The sequence below is a fragment of the Artemia sp. Qi Xiang Cuo genome, chromosome 19 (genome assembly GCF_049724085.1).
Source record: "Artemia sp. Qi Xiang Cuo chromosome 19, ASM4972408v1, whole genome shotgun sequence".
Lineage (NCBI taxonomy): Eukaryota > Metazoa > Arthropoda > Branchiopoda > Anostraca > Artemiidae > Artemia > Artemia sp. Qi Xiang Cuo.
In genome coordinates, this window is record NC_142812.1 from 38,949,408 (window position 1) to 38,972,407 (window position 23,000).

At 36.0% G+C, this 23,000-nt stretch overlaps 1 protein-coding gene across 1 annotated transcript in view; it reads right to left on the reverse strand.

The window, feature by feature from the left end:
* mEFTs (elongation factor Ts, mitochondrial) overlaps nucleotides 1-22,518 on the reverse strand; it is a 62,640-nt gene extending 40,122 nt beyond the window's left edge. The window contains exon 1 of the mRNA XM_089104734.1: nucleotides 22,349-22,518. Coding sequence (XP_088960860.1) covers nucleotides 22,349-22,498 — 150 coding nt within the window. The 5' untranslated portion in view covers nucleotides 22,499-22,518. The remainder of the gene's footprint in view (nucleotides 1-22,348) is intronic.
* Between the last annotated feature and the right edge of the window lie 482 nt (nucleotides 22,519-23,000).

The window sequence follows — 23,000 nt, forward strand, 5'->3', positions numbered from 1 at the left end:
ACAATGAAAATCACCTCTTTTATTTGAATCCAATTACTAATCCAGTTATTGTATATGGAGTAGCCTCGCTCTCTCTGATTGGCCCCAAAAAATGGGTGATGGCTCAGAAACCCGTCTGGTTGCATTACACAATCTCGTCCCTGAATCCAAATTTAACGTGTTTGATCGCTTTATAGGTCCATAATATAGAGGGTTGGTCGCTTTATACCATCTAGTTTCGGACCTTTATATAAGACACTACTTACAAATAGCAGGCCAAACTATAAAGTCTTAAAAAAACAAAAAGATTTAAAGAATTATTTTCTTTTTCCCTGAAAAGACTATGTCAATATAAAACGAACAGAAATTAATTAAAAAAACTTTTTCGTAAGATTTTCAAAGAAAAGTAAAGAACCCCATTAAACCAAAAATGAGCAAAAATAAAACAATCTACCAAGCGTGAAACTACCACAAATCAGCATCAATAAATAAATGAAACACAAAACGAACAGAAATTACAATAAATAACCGAGTCAAACTCAAAACGAGCAGAAATTAACATGAGTAGGGCTCAAAACCCCCTATGCCATCCCAAGGCTAGAACATAATTTGCACTTTACTGAAAAAAAATACAAATGAATGTGCATTGTCAGTTTAATAAACATATACTGATATTTAGTAATCAAAATGTTAATATTATTTGATTTATTAAAGTTATAAAAGTAAAAACATTTATATATTTTTTTTGTGAATTCCATAATTTGCTAAAAAGCCTCGCAATAATGGTGTCCTATTAAAAAAAAAATCAACATCAAAATTGCTGTGGGACCATCATAATAAAGACCATTGAGGATTTAGAATTCCTACCTAAATCAAAGGAAATTGAATTTCAACATTTCACCACTGGTGAGTCTTTCTTCTTCTTCTTCTTTATTCATTCATTCACTAGTGATATTAACCTGCATGATGGTTTTAAGGTGGTAATAACACACAAATCTTTGTTCCTATCTGATATTTATGGTGCCAGAACAGTGCTGGATGGCAAAAATGATAAAAAGTTTTGGTACTATTTGTATCTCTTTTTTTACCATTGGCAGCCTACTGGATATCTGTAGGGTGGTGATGATGGACTCAATCAACAGAAACAATTTCTGATGATCAGCTATGAAAACCTATTATAACAGCATCAGAATAATGAGCCATGTTGCCCCCCCCCCCAAAAAAAAGAATAAGAATTAGCAACCGCTAGCCTTATTGTATACTAACCTACGAAGCTAAGGGATAAAAAAAAAACTTAGTGAATAATTCAGGTATAAATGGCTGATCTAGTCAGCTCACACGTCTTGACGTCAGGTCTGGCATGGGTAAAAGTCACTTCAGGATGTCATCTGTAAAATGGGTATGGCTAGGAAGCTAGTTAGGCTCTTTTTGGGTTTATCTTACTAAAGGAATCTTTAAATACAAAACCCCCTTTTCTAGAGTTTTTCCCTACTAACGAGCAATATGGTGACACTTTACCCTCCCAACTGTTCAATTTTGCAAGGAAGTTGGCTTGAATTATGCCATTGGCTTTTTTTTTGTAACCTTAAGGTTGCTCTTGGAAGGTCTTCATGACAAAGTATTTGACATGCAAACATCAAGTTTGCAGTGGAAGATGGAAGACTGCTTTTATATGTATTTTAGTTGCAAGAAATAACCACTATTGTACTTCCTAACCAAATAACTCTAAAAAAAAAGGAATGCTGAGAGCCAACCTGTTGCTGTTTCCAGAAAAGCAAAATCACAACTCAAAATTGAAAGTGAAACACCAGTGGTCACAATGAGGTTAGCACTTTTTGTTTAGACGAAATACAAATAATATATTTAAAGCAAATTAGAAATAAACAGAATTTCAAAACTTTCTAAAAACGGAAATTAAGAGCAAAATTAAAATTTGATAGTAAACTGAAATTACCCTAAATAAAGGAAAGGGGGAGTTGCCCTGGCAAAAAGAGAAACAGAAATAAAAAACTTCTCCTCAGAAATGTTTTGCAAAAAAGTGTCACAGTTAATTAAGATAGTTACATTTAAATGTGATACTGGAAATATGCTTAACTTTCAACGAATATTTCGAAAATCATAAATTGTATCAGCCATTTGTGTCATCAAATATAAATTCATCTCCAGTCAGGTTAGTTGAAGCCACAGACTTGTCCTTACCATTAACACTTATGAGAAATTGTTTAGCGTCAGTATTCATGGTATTAAGGCATCACTTGTGTGAATTCTCAACCAATTCTGTAGTTCTGTCAAACCGTTTAAAAATCCCTAAGGCACCCTGGTAGGGCTTTCCCCCCTGCCCCCTGGGAAAAAATCGATGTCATTATCCATACTTTAATCCTCCATTAACAAAGAAAGTAGTTGCTGGTGTTTTAAATAAAATTTACCACAATACAGGGAGAGATCAAATTGTGATTAAAAACGTTTCATGGATCCATGAAAAAATATATAGTGTTTTCATAATATCAATGAAAATATTGGAAAAGTGTTGTTTCCAGCAGAGTACAAGCAACCACTTGAACGTTAAGAATAAGGGATTCTTAAAAGCAAATTTTGCTCATTTTAAGTTAATATTGGTCTTTACTTGCATTTGGAACAGCTTTTTACATGTTCTTAATTCTAAGCTCACAACAGGCTATAAAAATAAAGTAATTAAAATTTTAGGAAATAGCCATTTGGATAATGCTCGAAAACTTGGTAATTGATTTTTGCATGAGCATGATAGAAGTAGTAGTAAGAGCATTACAAACATAACAAAACCATACTCTGGAATAGTACTGGGGGGTTGAAGCATCTAGGGGGGAGGGGGTTATCCCCACTATTCTCCAGCCATGTTTACAGAAACGGATGCATACTCGGCCATTCCTTTATCTTTCATAGAATACTTCCTTCAATACAACAAGAATCTAAGCGTTAATTATAAGCTTTTAGTGGATCCGCAATACAATATAAAAGTGCTTCCATAATTTCATTGAAAATATTGGAAATGTGTTGTTTCAAGCAGAAAGCTAATATTGATCTTTGCATGTATTTGAAACACCCTTTTTCACGTTTTTAACTCCAATCAATGACTACGTACATGACAGTCCATAAAAAATAAAGTAATTAAAATTCTAGAAAATAGTTATTTGGGTAAAATTGGAAAACGTGGCAAAAAGTAGTAGTAAGAGCTACACAAAGAGAACAAAACATTACTCTGGAGCAGGACTAGGGAGGGGGGTATCCAAAGGAAGGTCAATTCTCACTATTACCTAGTCATAGTTACAGAAGCAGTTGCTTACTTAAATCGTAATTTAAACCAGGGGCCTCCAAACTACAGCTTGTGGGCCAGATGCGGCCCGCGACACCCTTTCATCCGGCCCCTTGAGACCTTTAAATCGCCAGAAAAGGATGGCGTTATATCACTTCATCGACTTTTCATAATGAACTGATATAGTGCCATCTAATGGAAAAGGTGACTTCACCACATAGCATATATGCCACAGCTACTTAAGAGGATATATTCAATAAGTTGAAAAAAACATTTGCTGATTATAACTTGGACTTCACTAATTTCAGTTGCTTGACTGTTGATATAGGAAAAAACATAAGTGGTATATAAAGAGGCTTGGTTGGACAAGTGTAGCAGATGTGTAATGAGATAACCATTCCACAGCCATTCCTGCAATGGATTATTCACAAGCAAGCTTTACTTGCTAATTGTACGGGCATTAGGAGTGTATTGAATCTTGTACTGAAGATGGCAAATCTAATACGGTCACATGGGCTAAACAATAGACAGTTAGAGATATGTTGAAAAAAAAGACACAGAATCATAAGATTTACCATATTACACAGCAGTAAGATGGCTAAGTTTTGAGAAAGGTCTGAGCAGGAATTTGATAAGAAAGGAAATACATGGTTTCCTATAAAGTAAAAGTAAGTCACAGCCATTGCTGTCTTATGAAAAGTGGGTATGGAAATCAGCCTTTACTGAAGACATTACTGGTCATTGAAAATATCTGAACTTAAAACTACAAGGAGGGAAAAAATCGAGTTTCTGATCTATACACTCACCTAAAGCCTTCAGATCTAAACTTATGTTGTTTCCGGAACAAGTAAAAGTAAACAACTTGAGGCACTTCCAGCAGCACAAGGTCTTTATGGCTGGAGCTACAGCTGAGTTCCCTACATCATTTGCACGCGAGATCATCAGATCTCCGGATACAGTATCAGGAGCGGTTTCCTTACTGGGATTCAAAGGCAGAAGAACTTCCCGTATTCATTTGAAGCAGATGTGGCAAGTAAATAACCTCACTAGGTACAAGTTCAAAGAAGGACTTTAAAGTTTATACCAGTTTTTGCCCAAGGAAAACTTCCCTAATGTCAAAGCTTTTGCATGGCGGGACCTTTCAATCTTTGGAACAACATACTTATGCGAACAGACTCTTTCGAGGATGGCATACGGGAGGAACAGTTTGAAAACTAACTTGTCTGACAATAATCTCAGGTCACTGTTGACGTTGAGGACATCAGATCTAGAGCCAGAAATATCTACTATTTTGGCATCGAGGAAACAATTTCACCATTCCCAGTACAGGTGCACATGAGCAGTGTATAAATGTAAAATAATACGATACATGTAATTAAGAACAACATCTGTGTTTTAATCTTTCTCATTTGGACCTCTAGTTTGTAGTCAACCACCAAACTTCCGTTTGACAGTAAATACGGCCCTCGTTCAGAAATGTTTGGAGATCTCTGATCTAAACAAAGGGTGAGGAGAGGAGTTTTGGAAGCAAAAGTGGCAACATCAATCTTTCTGACTTTTGTAGTTGCTTCTATCATCATAATACAGATTGTAACAATTTCAAAACAATGGCTTATTGGCAACTCAAAAGGAAATTTCTTACATGAATAAAACTTGCAAGTATAGATATGTCAGCACAAACCACGTCCTGAGAAGGCATATTCAAGCAACTTGCAACAGACACTAGTGTTAAACATTGGTTATTAATTCTAAGCTTTACCTTTATTATCTATGTCTTTTTCAACTTCGTAGGGTTCCAGACAAGTAATTCTGAAAAGGTTATGGACAGTGGGAGTGCAATTGCACTTGCAACTCCGTTTGATTTATTTGGGTGTAAATTATTCAAATACCCTTTAACGCTTTTAATCAAAATTTAAATATGACAAACGGGTGATTGGACATTGTAACTGGTAGACTTGTAAAACTGAGGGAATCGTTTGAGATAAAGTTGGTAAATGACCAATTATTTTGTCCACTATATTTTGGATCTAATTTCTTTTTTCTTACTAATTTTTTTTCAATTATTTCATTTATGCTTTTGTGGGGGTGGCATAAAAAATATAAGACCACAATTTCTTTGGGTGGGTCATTATTTCAAAGGCAAAATCAGATTTGTAGTCTTTAGCTTCTATTTTAATGGCTAGTTACAATAAGTTAGATATTTTTTATAAATTTGACACTGAATACCATCACTAAGGTTATTTTTTCCAGTTTTTTTTTATTTGTCAATTTGTTTTTTTGTTTTTTTAGAAGTAAGGGGAAGTTTAAAAAATCTTCTTCGAGTTTATCATGGTAATGGTCTAGGCATGCAACATAATTATATGAAAATGATTCCTAGCTTTCAACAAAATTACAATAGGGCTTAGGAATCCCGAGTATGGACTCACCAAAGACCACACTGCAAGAGAGATAGAGAGAGAGAGACTGTCGGCCAAGCTCAAACAACAGTATTTTTGAAATTGAGAAAGGTAAAGTTTCATGTGGTTATTGTGTGATTGGAAGAAATAGTTCGCTCTGAGTGCCCAATGTTTATACAATAGCTAACTTATGATATTTCATCTGGTTACTTAGATTTCTTTAAAGTGAAGCTCGAATTTTTTAGATCAGTTATTTTTTGCAAGTTGGCCATGCCCAGTTAACGATGTAATGACAAACAGCATGTACAGGGACTCTGTGGATAAAAAATTAGTCCTGAAGAAGGTAAGCAGACTTTTTTTGCCATAGAAGTAAATACAAGACACTGCAGAAAACAACCTCGTATTGTTGGAAATGACCTGGAAAGTAGCCAGATAAGCAAGAATGTATATATGCTTAATATTTCTACCAGTAGCACTAGATCTACTGACAAAGTTGCACTTTCTGCCCTTGTACAAAGTTATTGGTTTGGTTAAGAAGAATGGAAAAAAGCTCAATTTGATAGAAAATTGGATTCAAGTAATAGAGGACTAAACATCCCCTCATCATGTCCTGGAATTTTCAACTTAATACGCTAAGCTGTCCCTAAGATATTGCTGATACACCCTCTGACAACGGTATGCACATAGTGTGTTTTGATTTAGTTCATGTTTACCCCAACATTTCCTGAAACTTTCATCTTAATATCCTTAGCCTTAGTAGCAGTCACAATAGGAATGGTACCGTAGTAGTAGTGGTAGTAGCAGCAGCAGCATGCACCTATTGTATTTCAGTCAATTGATCATCACCCTCATCATCCCCTGAAAGTTACAATTTAAGACTCTAAGTCATTCTTGAAATATGCCCTTTAGACAACCTTCATGCACATAGTGTGTTTTGATTTATTTCAACACTTCCTCAACATTCCCTGAAAGTTTCCCGTGAATGTTCTTGGCCTATTTGGGCACTAAAGGTCAAACATGCCCCTATTTCCCATCAGTCTTGATCTAGAGCGTGTGGTATAAAGAACTCATTTTTGAATAAAACCCTGTTTTACATTGTGAGAGATTTCCCAGTGGACACTTATTTGATATTTTTTTATTTATAATCGGCTTATCTTTTGTTGGCTTATTCTGACCACTCTGAATTCCCCTGAACAATTATTTTGGCTCATTGTTGCCGATTGGAGATTGCCAATAGAATAGTTTTTCTTTTTTTCAGGTGAATCTTGTAAAAATTAGCCAAATTACTACAATTCAGTCAATTTGGAGCAAATTTTTACCTTTTTTTAAATTGCATCGACAGTGCCGTGTGGATCGCTTGGGGCCAAGCAGAAGAGGGGAGAGAACCTGCCGGAAGCGCTGTATGGGAACCTGCTGGTTTTAATTAGCTTTAAATTGCAGAGGACAGGTGAGCAAGTCTCGACGTTTCCCTAGCTCCCGGTGATCTCTGTACGGCTATTTAAGGCGTAACAAAAAAGCTATACGAACTGTGACGTTTTTATCATACGATTCTCTTGATTGCGTCTCTGTGTTTGAAAAATGACGGAAAACACGGAAAGTGGAACTGAAGAGAGACTAATTCAAAATGCAGCATTGAACTTTTCTGTTAGAGCTCTAAAGTCAGGAAACCAGACTGTTGATATTAAGAACAAAGCTGCATCGTTTTTCGATGCAAATGATATATGGCTTGCTAAGAAGATTGTTTGGTCCGAAGCAGGCCAAACAACGAGACCATCTCAGCGAGACAAAGCTATTGGCAATATGGCTGATATTGTGAAAGCTCTCAAACTCTGTGATGAATGCCATGCTTCATGATACTCGAACCCGATGAGGTGCCTGTGATCTCAGGCGAGGTCTCAGCTACGGTTACTAGAAAAGTTAACGAACTTAAAGCCAATTTCGAAAGCTTCATCAAGTCAGAGCGCCAGTCACGACTTGCCCCCGCCTTTCCTGTAAATTTTCAAGCCCCCTTCCCCCCCCCGACTTATGGAGTCGTACTAACAAACCCACCAAAAGGATCGAGTAATCCAGACGACCGCAAAGATTATATCACGAAAATGTGCGGGAGCAGCTCCAGAAACATTGTAGAGCTGAGGCCCCGAAAGGATAAATGGAAACTTGTTGTTAGTGATCAAGTCGGAGCGAAATCCATCGCTCAGGCTATAAGCACTGCCGATTCCTCAGTTAAAACACGAATAAGTGAGCCATCGTTCTTTGGTATCATAAGGAATGTGCCTAGTACTGTCAGTGAGACCGATTTGTGTGGATTTATCAACAATTGTACGGAGGCCACCCAGGTTGGCAAGACACAATCTTACAAGTTACGCTTCCCTCGAAAGAAGCATCTGATCTGTCCAATTAAATCCCTTCCAGTAATAGGATTCGAACACCTGGCAATTGAAGAATTTCGGTTCCTACCTCAACGCTGCAATAAGTGTTAGAGCTATGGTCATATAGCAAAAGACTGTTCCAATAATGAAAGATGTTCGCATTGTGCTGGAAATCATTCCAACTCTAAAGACGACCCGTGCCAGAAAGAACTGAAATGCACTCTGTGTGGGCCAAGCACGCACCCTTGTTACAGCTTTAAATGTCCTGCAGCACAAAAAGCCATCAGCCAATCATGATTACCCCTACTTTAAAGATTGTGTTGTGGAATGTTAACAGCGAAATTCTGGTTAAAATGCCCCTAATCCACCAGGTGGTGTCTGAGTTTGACATAGTGTGCCTCCAAGAACATCTCCTGACAGCTGAAGGGCTTGGTCTACTTTGATTAAGTGATAGAACGGATGTATTCAGTATACCTGCTAAGGGAACTGGCAGAGGCAGGCCTTCTGGTGGGATTGCCGTAATTGCAAGTAGCCGCTTAAATGCCTCTCTCTTTAAGCAGTTGGACTCTTTCATCGGCATTAAAATAGCTGAATCAGTGGTTTTCTCTGTTTATTTACCAACAGATTACAGAGATGCTCAATCCGATACAAATTTTAATGCAGCCTGCAGTCAGCTCTCGGCAACGGTTGATAGCTGCCAAAAGTCAAACCGAGTTTGCACTTTAGCTGGTGATATGAACTGCAATCTCCGTGATACTGCAAACCCCAGGTCTCAAATACTATTATAAGCATGTAAGAGCTTGCATGCTCTAAAGAGTGACCTGGACTACACGTAAGTTCACAACTCTGGCTCCGTCTCATGTCTGGACTTTATATTATGTTCTACTAGTGTGGCCGCAAGAATCCTTGTCACGTCATTATCAGTATCAATGTTTCTGACCATCTTCCAATTTCTAACACCCTAGATATCACCAAACTTCCTGAACCTGCTCCCGAGCCAGCTAAACAATGGAAAATGAAAACCGATTGGGGCAAAGTTGATGTGCAGTATTATCAGTTGGTCTGTGATAGTGTCTTAAACAAAATCAAAGTCGCTTTCCTTCTACTACAGCAGCAATCCACAACCCCTGAGAGTGGAAAACAAATTCAACTTAATACATGCTGTGCAGAAATAACTCATGCCCTGCGATGGGCTGAAAATGCTGCTGTCCTCTCCCGTCGAGTGCAAATTGGTAGTGAGGTTCCAAACTGGTCACAGAATCCACACCTGGCTGTGGCCTGCTATCGTGCAAAGCTCTAGTGCCGGATTTGGAATGAATGTGGACGTCCCCATATTGGTATTGTTAATGATACCAGACTGGAAACTAAGCGCAAATTTGCAAAGTGCTTATCAAAACATCGAGCAGATCTTACAGATAAGCATTCCGAATCACTTAAAGACAAACCACAGAGGGTGTGGAAGTTTATAAAAAAAGAAGAAAAGTGAGATGTGCAACCACAAAAAAAAACCCAATCCTCAGAAACTGAGTGGAACTCGTACTTTAGCTCTGAATTTTCTCCGCCCAACCCTGAGCTAGAAATTAAATATGAACAAGAAATATATTCCTATTTACAGTGCACTTTGAATAATATAGGCTTTGTTGTGTCGGTTTCACAGATTCGGTATTTGGTGCAAAAATTAAAAAAGAAGTATTCAACAGGTGCTGATCACATTTGTGGCATTAACCTAGTTTTCAGTAGTGATTTATTATTTCACCATCTAGCTCTTTTGTACCAGATAATATTTAAATGTCGTTTAGTGCCCGATATTTTCTGCGTTGGCCTAATAACGCCCGTGATTAAAAAGGGAAGATCCAAGAACTTGCTCTTCACATCGGCCAATAGCCATCGCGACAGTTCTTTGTAAATTACTTGAGCTCTTTGTCATTGACCAGATTAATGAAGTATGCAGTTCCACAGATTCCCAGTTCAGATTTAAAAAGGGTGTCAGTCGTGAACAAGTACATTCTCTAATTGCAAACCTTCTGCTTGATTCCCATGAGTCTGATGAAACACTATATTTTGCGGGACATGATGTCCAACGAGCTTTTGCCTTGGGGATTCATGCACAAATTTTGCTTTCTACTTCTAAGCATGGTGTTGCTTTTCTACTTCTACTTTCTACTTCTAAGCATTGTCCAAAAGTTTCCAATGAAGTGATTCCTGTACAGAAAGGTATTTGGCTGGCAGCAATCACATCGCCACCACTGTATAATAACAGCATTATTGAACCTCAGCAGTCATCTTTGATATGTTGCATTTATGATGGTATTGACATTTCACTTGTCAACTAGGCTGATGACATTTTTAATATTAGCAGGTCCGTGTTCCAGATTGAAGATAACTATCGTATTCTGACCGTGCAATATGAGAAGACAGGCTTAGCCTTCAACCCATCGAAAAGCGATATTATAGTGTTTAGCAGTAAAGCTATATAGCCTGGCTTGGTTACCGCTCGTTTTTGTGATGCAGAGGTGGCTTCTACTGAACAGCTGACTGTCTATGTGCAAACTACTGAAAGTCTATGTGCAAACTACTTATCTTGAATTTCTCCAAGAAAGTTCATGAGGGGTATAGTATGCTGGTATGGTGTATACGTATGTACAATCACCTTGTCCTAGCAAGGCTCTATTGCGCTTTGCGCTTTTGTAATGCGACATGTTCTTAAGGTTTCCCCTTTCTGAACAATTATGTCTGATAAGGATAAACGCACAATCAGTTCAACGTTTTTCAAATATGGAAAATATCTACTGAATCTTCCCCCGTGGATGAAAAACTCGCGAGTTTCAGAAAAGCATAAAATAGAAGACCCGTTTGAAGTGGTTAAATACCGAATTATTCGGTTCAAGTGCACATTAGATCCGTACCACTCTAAGTACTGCGCCATAGTACCTCACTAGTGGCGCTCTAGGTTTATTGCACAGTGTTGTTAGAAGTCTTTCTTTTCTTTTGTTTATGTGTGTGTGAGTTTTGTTTTCCTTATCTATTTCTTTCTACTCCATCTTTGTAATTGTTTACTTGATGATAGGAAATAAAAAACCATTCATTCATTCATATGCAAAATAATGGGAAAATTATATAACTAATAGTCTTTTCCCCAAATCCTGCTTAAGAGGTTGTCACCCCAGAGCACAGTTCATATAATTATCCAGTATGATCTTTCCCTATCTCACCCATTATAAAAACCCAGACCAAGGTGCGAGTGCTCCAGAGAACGGTTTTGCAGATAGAAACATAGGCGGCATCAGATCTTTTCACGGGTAGACAAGTCAGACTGTGATCTAATCGGAAACAAGTGGAAACCCGCTATTACGAATAATGCACTTTGTTGGAAACAATCGGAAACAGACTAACCCTCTAATGCAGAAAGAAGTGGGAGGAGCTTTTTGTTCGCACCGAGAACGAAAACCAGAAATGATCTGCGATAAGCTTACTGGATAATTATATGAACTGTGCCCCAGCGGCATAGTTATTGGATCTTTCAACCATACTCAACAAGGTCGCTACCTCAAAATTTTGATTCAATGTCTTTGGGAAAAAAAGCATACCTCCAATTCTTTTAATGCTTAAAAGGGGAACTAGAACTTCCAATCTCCAACCAAATGAGCCCCTTCCAAAGTTTCTATGACAACTCCTTCCATACAAAGTGTTATGGTAAAAATATAATACACTGGGCCCTTTTTGTTCTTTACTTATGCAGTGCTATTGTGCTGATCTTCCATGTAACTAGAGGCATTTGTTCCAGTCCATGTTTTTTTTTTTTAGTTTTAAACAGAGGTACCTAAAATAATACTGTATGGTAGTTTAAAAGTGATGTTAAGACAATTGCTGATCACCATATACTTTCACCAACTATTGAGGATCCCTTTTTTTGTATAACATGAATTTTGATTTTGATTTATTTTCAGAATATGCTAAACTGAGATAGAGTTACAGGAAAAGAAATAGAGGAAAATGAAAAAGTTTGTGATACCTTGGATCTGAAGGATGATTTGTTTTGTGAGGAAGAATTAGCAACAATACCAAAAGGATTAAAAAATGATAAGGCTCCAGGTGCTGATAGCGTGTTAAATGAGTTTCTTAAACATGGTGGCATTGAGATTAGAAATAAGTTACTGAAGATTATGAATGTGATTTTTGAAAAAGGGGAAATACCTAGCGATTTTAGGAAGACCTTAATTAAACTGCTGTATAAGAAAGGTGACAAGAGTGAGTGTGGTAGCTATCAAGGCATTAGTATGATCTCTGTAGGTAGCAAATTACTTAGTAATATGATACTTTTTAGACTGAGAGATGCTGTAGACAAAGTTATAAGAGAAGAACAGTGTAATCATAGGCAGGGCAATAGCGCTGCCTAAGTAAAGAACAATGTTGGCACAATTTATTATTTATTTTTTTCCTTTAGACCAGGGCACTTCGTATCGAAGCAGTTGTCGTAGAAACTTCGAAATTATAGAAGTAAAAACATTTATATTTTTTCAGTAAAGTGCAAATTATGTTTTGGCCTTGGGAAGGCTTACGGGTTTTGAGCCCAACTCATGTTAATTCTGCTCGTTTTGAATTTGACTCGGTTAATTATTGCAATTTCTGTTCGTTTTGGGTTTCATTTATTTATTGATGCTGATTTGGGGTAGTTTCACGCTTGGTAGATTATTTGATTTTATTTTTGCTCATTTTTGGTTTAATGGAGTTCTATACTTTTCTTTGAAAAACTTAGTTTGTGGAAAAGGTTTTTTTTAATTAATCTTAGAAAAGGTAGAGAATGTGTTGACCAAATTTCACTCTTAGGTTAATAATTGAAATGTGCCTAAGTTATCAAACACCTTTGGTCCTCAGTTTTATAGATTATGAGCAAGCATTCAATTCTGTTGATAGAAGAGCTTTAGCAAAGGTCTTATCCTTGTAAGGTACATCAGATAAATACATTAAAGAGATTAGTGCTATGTATGAGAATAATACTGCTGTGGTTAAGGTAGGAAATGAGGTTAGCAGCTGGTTTCATATTAAATGAGGAGTTAAGGAGGGTTGTGTTCTATCTCCCTTTATATTAATCATTTGATGGACTTTGTCTTAAGGAACACAGGAAAGGCAATGGGAGACTAAGGAATCAAATGGGAAGGAAGAACTCTCCTGGACTTAGATTATGCTGATCATTTAAGCCTCATAGATTAAAGTGTGAGCGAAATGAATGAACTTTTGGATGTTTTGCAAGTTCAGGGTGCTAGAATACATTCAAAAATTAATGTTAAGAAGACTAAATCACTAAGGCTAGGAATAAGTGAAGATGAAAAGGTGACTTCAGTTAACAAAAAAATTTATCAGGTAGATAGCTTTACCTACCTTGGGTATTATTAATACAGATGGTGGGAAGAATGAAAATTTTAAAAGTAGAATAGCCAAAGTTCAGGGCGTTTTTTCACAGTTAAAAAAATCTTGGGAGAATAGGAAGATAAGTCTGAAAACAAAGATTAGAATATTGGAAGCTACAGTGATGACAGTGGTCAAATATGGCTCTGAAGCATGTGCGCTCTTAGAAGTGAATGAAGATTTGAAAGATGTTTTCCAAAAAAATTGCCTATAGATTGTTCTGGGTACCTGGCTGACTGACCATATTTCAAACATCAGGCTATATGAAATGTGGTTCAATTCCACTTTCTAGGACTATAATGAGAGAAAGGTTGAGATGGCTAGGGAATGTCCTATGGATGAAGGATGACAGATTGCCAAAGATTGTCCTTTTTGGCCAACTGTCTAGAACTAAATAAAAAGCAGGTTGTCCATTGTTTGGGTGGGAAGATGTCAATAAAGAAAGATTTAAAGGAAATGGGAACTTCCTGGGAGAGTGTAAAGAGGGAGGCTTTGAATAGATTAGGATGGAGGAGGAGCATGCAAAGCTGTGTTGGCCTCAGACAGCTTGGTGCAGCAGTGAGTTGTTAGCAGTAGTAGTATATTATAGTTCCCAAAGGTAAATAACAATGTTTATTGATTACTGTGGTAAAATTTGTTTTTCTCTTATAGCTTTGTTTCCTCTACCTCCTCTAAGGACAAGCTTTGGTTTTAACAGTTTTTTAATGTTAATTATATGTTTTATTAATAAATCCTTCCTGATTAAATTGATCTTTCTTCACATAATCCTTAAAGTTTGACATGTATTGGAGTGCTGAAGGAACTTGAAAAACCCTTTCTATCCCCAATACATAAATAATGCAATACTCCCATTCTTTCCCTACCTGTGAAATTTGAAATGTTCTAGGAAAATAAGTTTTAATATTGAAAAAACAGTTTATGTTGATGGCACAACAGTGGTTTTATCCTGGTTGTTCTTTTATTTTGAACAGTGTGCTGATCCTGGGTGTAGGCAGCATCTTGTATAGGGAGGGGGGCAGCCAATTCTGTGATGGAAGGGAGGGGGAGTTGAAGTTATATCAACAGTTCATGGAGCCTCACATCGCCAGCAAGTTCTATCTTACCTTTTAAAATCTTTATTCATCAATAATCGCCCAAAATCATAAATCATCAATTAGCTTCAGCATTAATCTTCTTGGATTGCTATACTCTTATTATCTTCTTGTAATACTATAATATAATAAACCATCTACCATCTAAACCATCTTTTTCAACCATCTACAAATGAACATCCAACAGAAAAATTCCAACATACAAAAAGTACTCATTAATATCTAATGTAGATATGAAATGTAAATTTGAAGTTCTAGGGGGGGGGGAACATGCAAATACAAATTAAAGGCTACTTGTCTGTTATAGTGTCTACATATATAGAAGCTAAGTAGAACAAGTTATCATTTAGTTAGCAATCTGTGTTGAATGAAGTTCATTTAATTTGCAATCTGTATTGATAAGAGAATAGTGTGTGACCATGGATGTTAAAATGAAAATTTGGGATTTGCCAAAAACTGAAGAAGAAACAATTAGATTTTTCCAGGATAAGGGGTTTTTACCCAAAACAAAACAGTGTGTCAATGGACACAACATGACTTTATACTCTTTCAATAAAAAGCCTTGTTGGAGATGTACAATTAGGGCATGTCAGAAACAAGCCAGTTTGCATGTCAATACATGGTTTGCACACAGTAGAAAGTCATGTGTGGTTCTGCAAAGTGGAGAAATAAACAGCACTGAGATACACCCTGCCACCATCTGAAATCATACCTAGCAGAATACATGTGGCATCCATCAGTGAGGTCAAAAGGCAGAGAATCTTTAAATACAATTCTTAATGACACCAATGCATTCTGGGTGGCCTGTATTCTATAAGTTTCTTCTGTAGTTTCCATAATTTTATAAATAAAGTATTATATTTTCATCATATTTTGCAATATATTATTAATTCTAGTTTAGCTACATCTTGCAGTCTAGAAAAAGGGTTAGGTTAGGAAAATGAAACTTTCAGGGATGGGTCAACAGACTAAAGTATTTCCTGGGAAGGTATTTTGAAGTAGCTATCTCTATTCCTTCTCCCTCTAGAGTGCAGTGACCTTTGATGACCTTTAAAAATCTTTGTGGTATGAAAGTGAAACCTTGTAAAATATATCTTCTGCTAAAATGAAGTACAAAAAAACTATTTTCAGTTTCACAACTTTGCTCAATCCCAATTTATGAGGTTTCAAAGATCTGCAAACACATTTCCTAAATTTAGAAAAAAAAATCCATAACAATGCTCCAGAAAAGGCACACATCTACCAAACTCGTGCCAAAGCCCAAGACACTCCCACGCATGACCCCTCAGATACGTAGAGAACGAAACCGAAAAAGCCAATACTGGAACAAGTACCATAAAAAGGGGAAAGATTATCACTATGAAAAGCTTGCAAAGGCTCAAAATAAACTACGAAATCTCACTAAATAACTATATTCAAACTTCGAGTCCAAGCTTACAGATAAAGAAACTAAATAAAGAAACTAAAGAAATCTGATGGCATGGAAACTATTGACCTATGAGAAATTGCTAAATTACTCAACAAGCAATTTGCATCAGTGTTTACTAATGAACCTGATGGTCCTCTCCCCAACAGTCCAGCATACAGTGTACTGAACCTTATGCCCCCTATCATGATTACTCTGGGGTCTGTCACTCAGCTACTTGAAGTGCTAGATGTTAATAAGTCAGCAGGGCCAGATAACATTCACCCAAGGCTCCTAAAAGAACTGGCTAATGAGATATTAACTCCATTATGTCAAATATTTCAGGAGTCCCTTGACTCAAAGACTGCCTTTGGATTGGGAGCTCTTACATTACACCAATATTCAAGAAAGGTAACAAGACAAATGCAGAGAATTATATTGGCCAATCAGCTTAACCTCAGCTGTAGCAAAAACCCTGGAATGCTTTGTGAATGCCAAAGTTCTAACACATCTTCTGTCCAACAGTATACTGTCACCAGACAAGCAATGCTTCCTTCCTAGAAAGTCAGTTGAGACCAACTTACTTGAAACCTACAATATCATCACTGACCTTCTGGAGAGAGGATTACCTGTTGACCTTATTTTGCTTGACCTTGTACAAAGCATCTGACAAGGTGCCCCACAGACACCTTAGGGGCCAAATTAACAGCAGTTGAAATCAACAATGATGTAGTAGAATGGGTGATGAATTTCCTGACAGACCTGGAGCAGCAGGTCCAACTTTTTACCAATAACGGCAATAAAGTATTCTCCAAACCATGTGATGTTGTCAGTGGAGTTCCTCAGGGTACTGTCCTAGGCCCCACCCTCTTCCTCATTTACATAAATGGTATGACAAAGGAAGCCACAAATAATATTACGCTTTATGCTGATGACTTTAAGCTTTTTGGACCAGCTGTTCAACAAAGCCTGCAATCAGACCTCCAATGAATCCAGAAGTGGACCAGTGAATGGCTGCTCAAGTTTAACATTAATAAATGCAGTGTCCTCCATTTCGGCAATAATAATCCTCACCACCAGTATACCATGCATGACCAGAAGTTACAGTCTGATATTCAGCTACAAACCAGTCGTGAAGAACGAGACTTGGGAGTACTTGTTGATGATCAACTGAAATTCCATGGCCATTGGCAACAAGTTATATCAAAAGCTAATTTGAGTCTAGGCCTGCTGAAACGCACTATCACCAGCCGCTCCCATAGTGTCTTCCTGAGGCTTTACAAGAACATTGTTAGGCCATTCTTGGACTTTGGAACATGCCTGACCTCCCCCTTCTACAAGCATGACACCAGAATAACTGAAGGAGCTTAAAGACATGCCACCAAATGCATCACAGGTCTGCAGAATATGCAGTATGATAAGAGACTGGAGCACCTAAAACTACCAACACTGGTCTTCAGATGCCACAAATGTGATATGATACTGACCTACAAATATAATAGTCAACCAAAAAACACCCTCCTCACAAAACATACAGGTCAACACAACACTAGAGGACACTCACAGAAGCTAGCAAAGCAAAGAGTGAAGACCAGAATTTGCCAAAACTTTTTTACCTAGCATATTTCTAACAACAGGAACAACCTCCAAGACAAAACCATGACTGCACCCACTTGTGCCTCCTTCATGTCAAGACTTGACAAAGAATGGAGCAACAAGCCATGGAGATATAAGTAGGACAGTCCATCCCTCTCAGCTGCCAACTAATGCAACATCACTTGGCCCATTTCACAGTGACATTCCAAATTATCATCATTGACATGGAGCAGAACAGATCCAGCATGGACCTTATTTCACACCAAAGTGTGAATTAAGGTAAATTAATTAAATTGAGGTAAAAAGGCTAAAACCACTCTGCATAATATAAATAAAAATTTCAATATTTTAGCGTTTTTCTCATAGTTTTATATATTTCCATGGTCATACCTGGGATTGTTGGAGGGCTGGGGAACAGAAAAAGTGATCATGACATTTGGAAATAACATGAAATATGCCTAAGGAATCTAAGGGTGCGCTACTAGCCTACTTCTATTTGTTTGGCATGTCAGAAGTGGTCATCCACTACATATGTACTAGGCATTCAATAAATTTGCAGTGGGCCTTATAATTTAGCTAAGACGAAAGTAAAAACATCTTTTGATGCCTTTTATATTCCTTCATAATTCAATAATTGCTTCTGGGGCTAATTGCCTGCTGAGCCCTTAAATGAGTCCCAAAGGTATTTTATATAAATAATGAAAGAGCATAAAAAAGCATCAAATGATGTTTCACTTTCATCCTAGCTAAATTATATGGTCCACTGCAAATTTACCCACCCTAATGCAAATATATAGCTACCCTGAATTGTTGATGGCAAAGTTTTGAATCACAAAATTCAGCTCTATTTTTGTTGACAGCATTAGAAAAAAAAAATTGAAATGGTAGGAAAATGGTTTATATGAGTTGTCTAATAAATGAGGTTTGAATTGTTATAGCCTAAATAAGTATTTTTGGAATATACTACTCTTGAATAACCTACTTATAAACTAGTGATATGTTTTTAACAACTTTTCAATAAGTTAAATAGTGTTGATAGCTTCAGTAAAATCCTACTTTAACTACTTTTGGCTATCTTGGAAAGGGATTAGGTTAGGAAAATGAATATTTCAGGGATGGGTCTAAAGGCTACAGTATGTCATGGGAAGGTATTTTGAAGTGCCTACCTCCACTCCTTCTCCCTCTAGGGGGTCCTGACCTTTAAAACTCTGTGTGTTATAAAAATGAAACCTTACAAAATAGATCTTCTGCTTAAATGAAGTACAATAAAACTGTTTTCAGCTTCACAACTTTGCTCAATCTCAATTTATAAGGTTTTAAAGATATGCAAATACATTTCCTGAATTTTGAAAAAAAAGACACTGATATGGCTCAAAATTCTACTCAAGTAACTAGAATTGCATTTTCAGAACTAAAGCCAGAGAAAAAGAAACTGACAATTGAAAATTAAGGTAAAATGATGTTCTGTCAAAATTTCAATAGGTATAAACTTGTCACAAAGGCAAATTGGTAAATTTTTACCAAAGGGTTACCTACATATGACAATATAGAAAATTTTTTCTGTATATCTGAGCAATAGAAAATTGTCATTTACTCTTATATAGAATGCAGTATAAAGTCAAACAGAAGACAATATCTTGCTTTCTCCTATTATGTAGAATGATAAAAACTCATACAGATGACTTTATACCTCATTCTTTTATAGAGCAAACATAAATAAAGTCATACAAATGACTTTTTATACCTCATGCTATTATAGAGCCAGCAAAAATAAAGCCATACAGATGACTTTTTATATATCTCACTATTATAGAGAAAACATGAATAAAGTCATATGTATGACTTTTTATATCTTACACTATTATAGAGCAAACATGAATAAAGTAATGCAGATGACATTTTATACCTTGTACTATTATATAGCAAACATGAACAAGTCCTACAGATAACTTGGTATTTTTATGTTAAATGCACTCTTTTATATATGTAAAACTGGAGAAACAACAGAAAACCCATTTTGTATCGGTTAATTCAAGACACTGTTATGCAGTGATTAATGCTTAGCGTGGTTTTCAATGTGTTGACAACATTTAAACTGTTGCTTTTGGAGGTTTAGGGGGGAGAAAAAGGTACCTAGGTTAGGTTAGGTTACATATTTAATATACGCTATGCTTTACAAATGATTTTTTACACCATGTATGTTTATAATTATATATTTCTATTTCTAGAGAAATGATGGAGAATGATATAAAGTCTTCTGTATGACTTTTTAAACATCAAATTATTGTTAAGATGTACAAATAAAGTTATACAAAAGACATTTTGGTTTTCTTATTTAATATATGATTGACTAAAAAGTCATCTGTAAGACTTTATTTATATTTGCTCTATAACTTTATTCATAATGGTTTATAGTAGAATGATATATTAAAAAGTCAACTGTATGACTTTATTTATGTTTGCTCTATAATAGCGGGAGATATAAAAAGTCATCTGTATGACTTTATTCATAATGCTTTATAGTAGAATGATATATTAAAAAGTCATCTGTATGACTTAATTTAGGCTACTCTATAAATGAAATCATGTAGGCCTATGCTATAAAAAGCCATCTGTATGACTTTTTGTTGTTTTCTCTATGTACTAGCAGGAGGCATAAAAAGTCATCTTTATGACTTTATTTAAGTTTGCTATAAAAGTAAGGCATAAAAAGTCAGATGTAGGACTTCGTACATTTTTTCTCTATAATAGCATGAGGTATAGAAAGCCATCTGTATGACTTTATTTATGTTTTTTTTATAATGGCAGGAGACATAAAAAGTCATCTGTTTGACTTTATTCATAATGCTTTATAGTACAATGACATATTAAAAAGTCATCTGTATGACTTTATTTAGGCTGCTCTTTATATGAAATCCTGTAGGCCTAGGCTATAAAAAGCCATCTGTATGACTTTTTGTTGTTTTCTCTATGTACTAGCAGGAGGTATAAAAAGTCATCTGTATGACTTTATTGAAGTTTGCTCTATAAAAGAAAGGCATACAAAGTCATATGTAGGACTTCATTCATGTTTGCTCTATAATAGTATGAGGTATAAAAAGCCATTTGTATGACTTTATTTATGTTTGCTCTATAATAGCAGGAGACATTAAAAGTCATCTGTATGACTTTATTCATAATGCTTTATAGTAGAATGATATATTAAAAAGTCATCTGTATGACTTTATTTATGTTTGCTCTATAATAACAGGAGACATAAAAAGTCATCTGTTTTTGACTTTATTCATTGTGCTTTATAGTAGAATGATATATTAAAAAGTCATGTGTATGACTTTATTTAGGCTGCTCCATATATGAAATCCCGCAGGCCTAGGCTATAAAAAGCCATCTGTATGACTTTTTGTTGTTTTCTCTATGTATCAGTGGGGTAATATAATTTTTTTCTGTATGACATTTTAGTGGATCATATATGAAATAAGAAAACCAAACAGTCTTCTGTATAACTTTATTCATACTTCTCTATAATAATTTGATGTTTAAAAAGTCATACAGAAGACTTTATATCATTCTCTATGTTTAAAGTAAACACAATATTGTCTTTTGTTTAACTTTATAGTACTTTCTATATAAAGTTAAATGACAATGTTTGTTGCTTAGAGTATAAAGAACCAATGACTTTAATAGTCAAACATTGCTCACCCTTTACCAAATCATATTATTGACTTACAAATAAAGTGAATATACTACTCAATGCCTTTTTTTTATGCTCTTTCCAAATATAATAATCGTTTTGTCAGAAATGAATTTTACCCCCACCCCTATATACCAATTCAGGGTAAATATTTGCACATTAAGGGGTGAGGGTAAAGTTTAAACTTACCTCCCATTTACACCCGAAATAAAATTTGCCCCCACCCCTCCCTAATGTGCAAATATATACCCTGAATTGGTATATATAGGGGTGGGGTTAAAATTCATTCCTGACAAAAATGATTATTATATTTGGAAAGAGCATAAAAAAAGGCATGGAGTGGTATATTCACTTTATTTGTAAGTCAATAATATGCTTTGGTAAAAATTAACCAGCAAATTTCAGGACCCTCTAGAGAGAGAAGGAATGGAGGTAGGTACTTCAAAATACCGGTCAATATCTACCAAATCATATTATTGTGTTAGGAATAAAGTGAATACACTATTTGATGCGTTTTTTATGCTGATTATGAATATAATAAGCATATCTATCGGAAATGAATTTTAGCCACCCCCCCCCCCCTATATAGGCTATACCTAACCTAACCTACCTAACCTAACCTAACCCTTAATGGGCATATATAGGGGGGGGGGGCTGAAATTCATTTTTGATAGAAATGCTTATTATATTTGTAATCAGCATAAAAAAAGGCATCAAATGGTGTATTCACTTTAGTCCTAACTCAATAATATGATTTGGTAGATATTGACCAAAATACCTTCCTTTTTATAGGACATAATTTATACTGTAGAACCATCTCTGAAATTTCCATTTTCCTAACCTAACCCCTTTTGAAGATAGCCAAAAGAAGTAGCTAAAGTTACAATAGCTTAGTTGTGTGGTTATAAAAATGAAATACCTTTGGGGCTCCTTTAAGGGCTCAAGATGCAATTAGCCCTGGCAATTATTGAATTATGAAAGAGCATAAAAAAGGCATCAAATGACATTTTTACTTTCATCTTAGCTAAATTATAAGGCCCATTGCAAATTTAACGGCATCCTTAGCACATGTCAAGAAAATATTTTACTTTGTGGCAATTTCAACTGGGCTAAAAACATGACAAACCTTTTCTATATTGTTTTCATTCACTTCTAGCGCTTTTTTACAGTTTGAAAAGGAGTAGCCAGTCTTTTTCCTTAAGATTGCAAGGGGAGATTTGTTGGACCCAGTTTTGGCCGTTGCGCTCAAGGATCTTACAAAAAAATAATTCCTCATTATTCGGAAAAAGCAATTTCGTTATTTGAAAAGTTTGCGGTTAGGTTTTGGTTTAGCCCTGGTTCAGCACAGGCACAAACCAAAAAACGAAAGCCTCCAGGGCTCAAGCTCAAGAGAGAAAATGAAATTGGTATGTCTGCTTTTTTGCTGCTAGGAAAGAGAGCGTTGAAATTCGAACCAAAGGCGAGATATATGTACTATGTATATGCAAGTCCATGCATGCAAATGCATATGATGCAAGTCCATGCATGCAAATGCAAGTCCATGCATGCAAATGCGTATGTAATTTTACAAACTTGTTGTCTGTGCTTAACATGCTTACGAGTGTAAGAATGCATTTTGTCGCCGATTCTTTCAGAGCACTTTCAACTTCAAAATTCATGACCAACGAAGTCTTAATAAGCTTTTTACTGCGAAAGTTATTAAATTGGACTGTTTTCAAATTAGTGTTTTGTATTTTATTAATTCGGATTAACGAAATTCCTTGACTACTAAGGTCCCT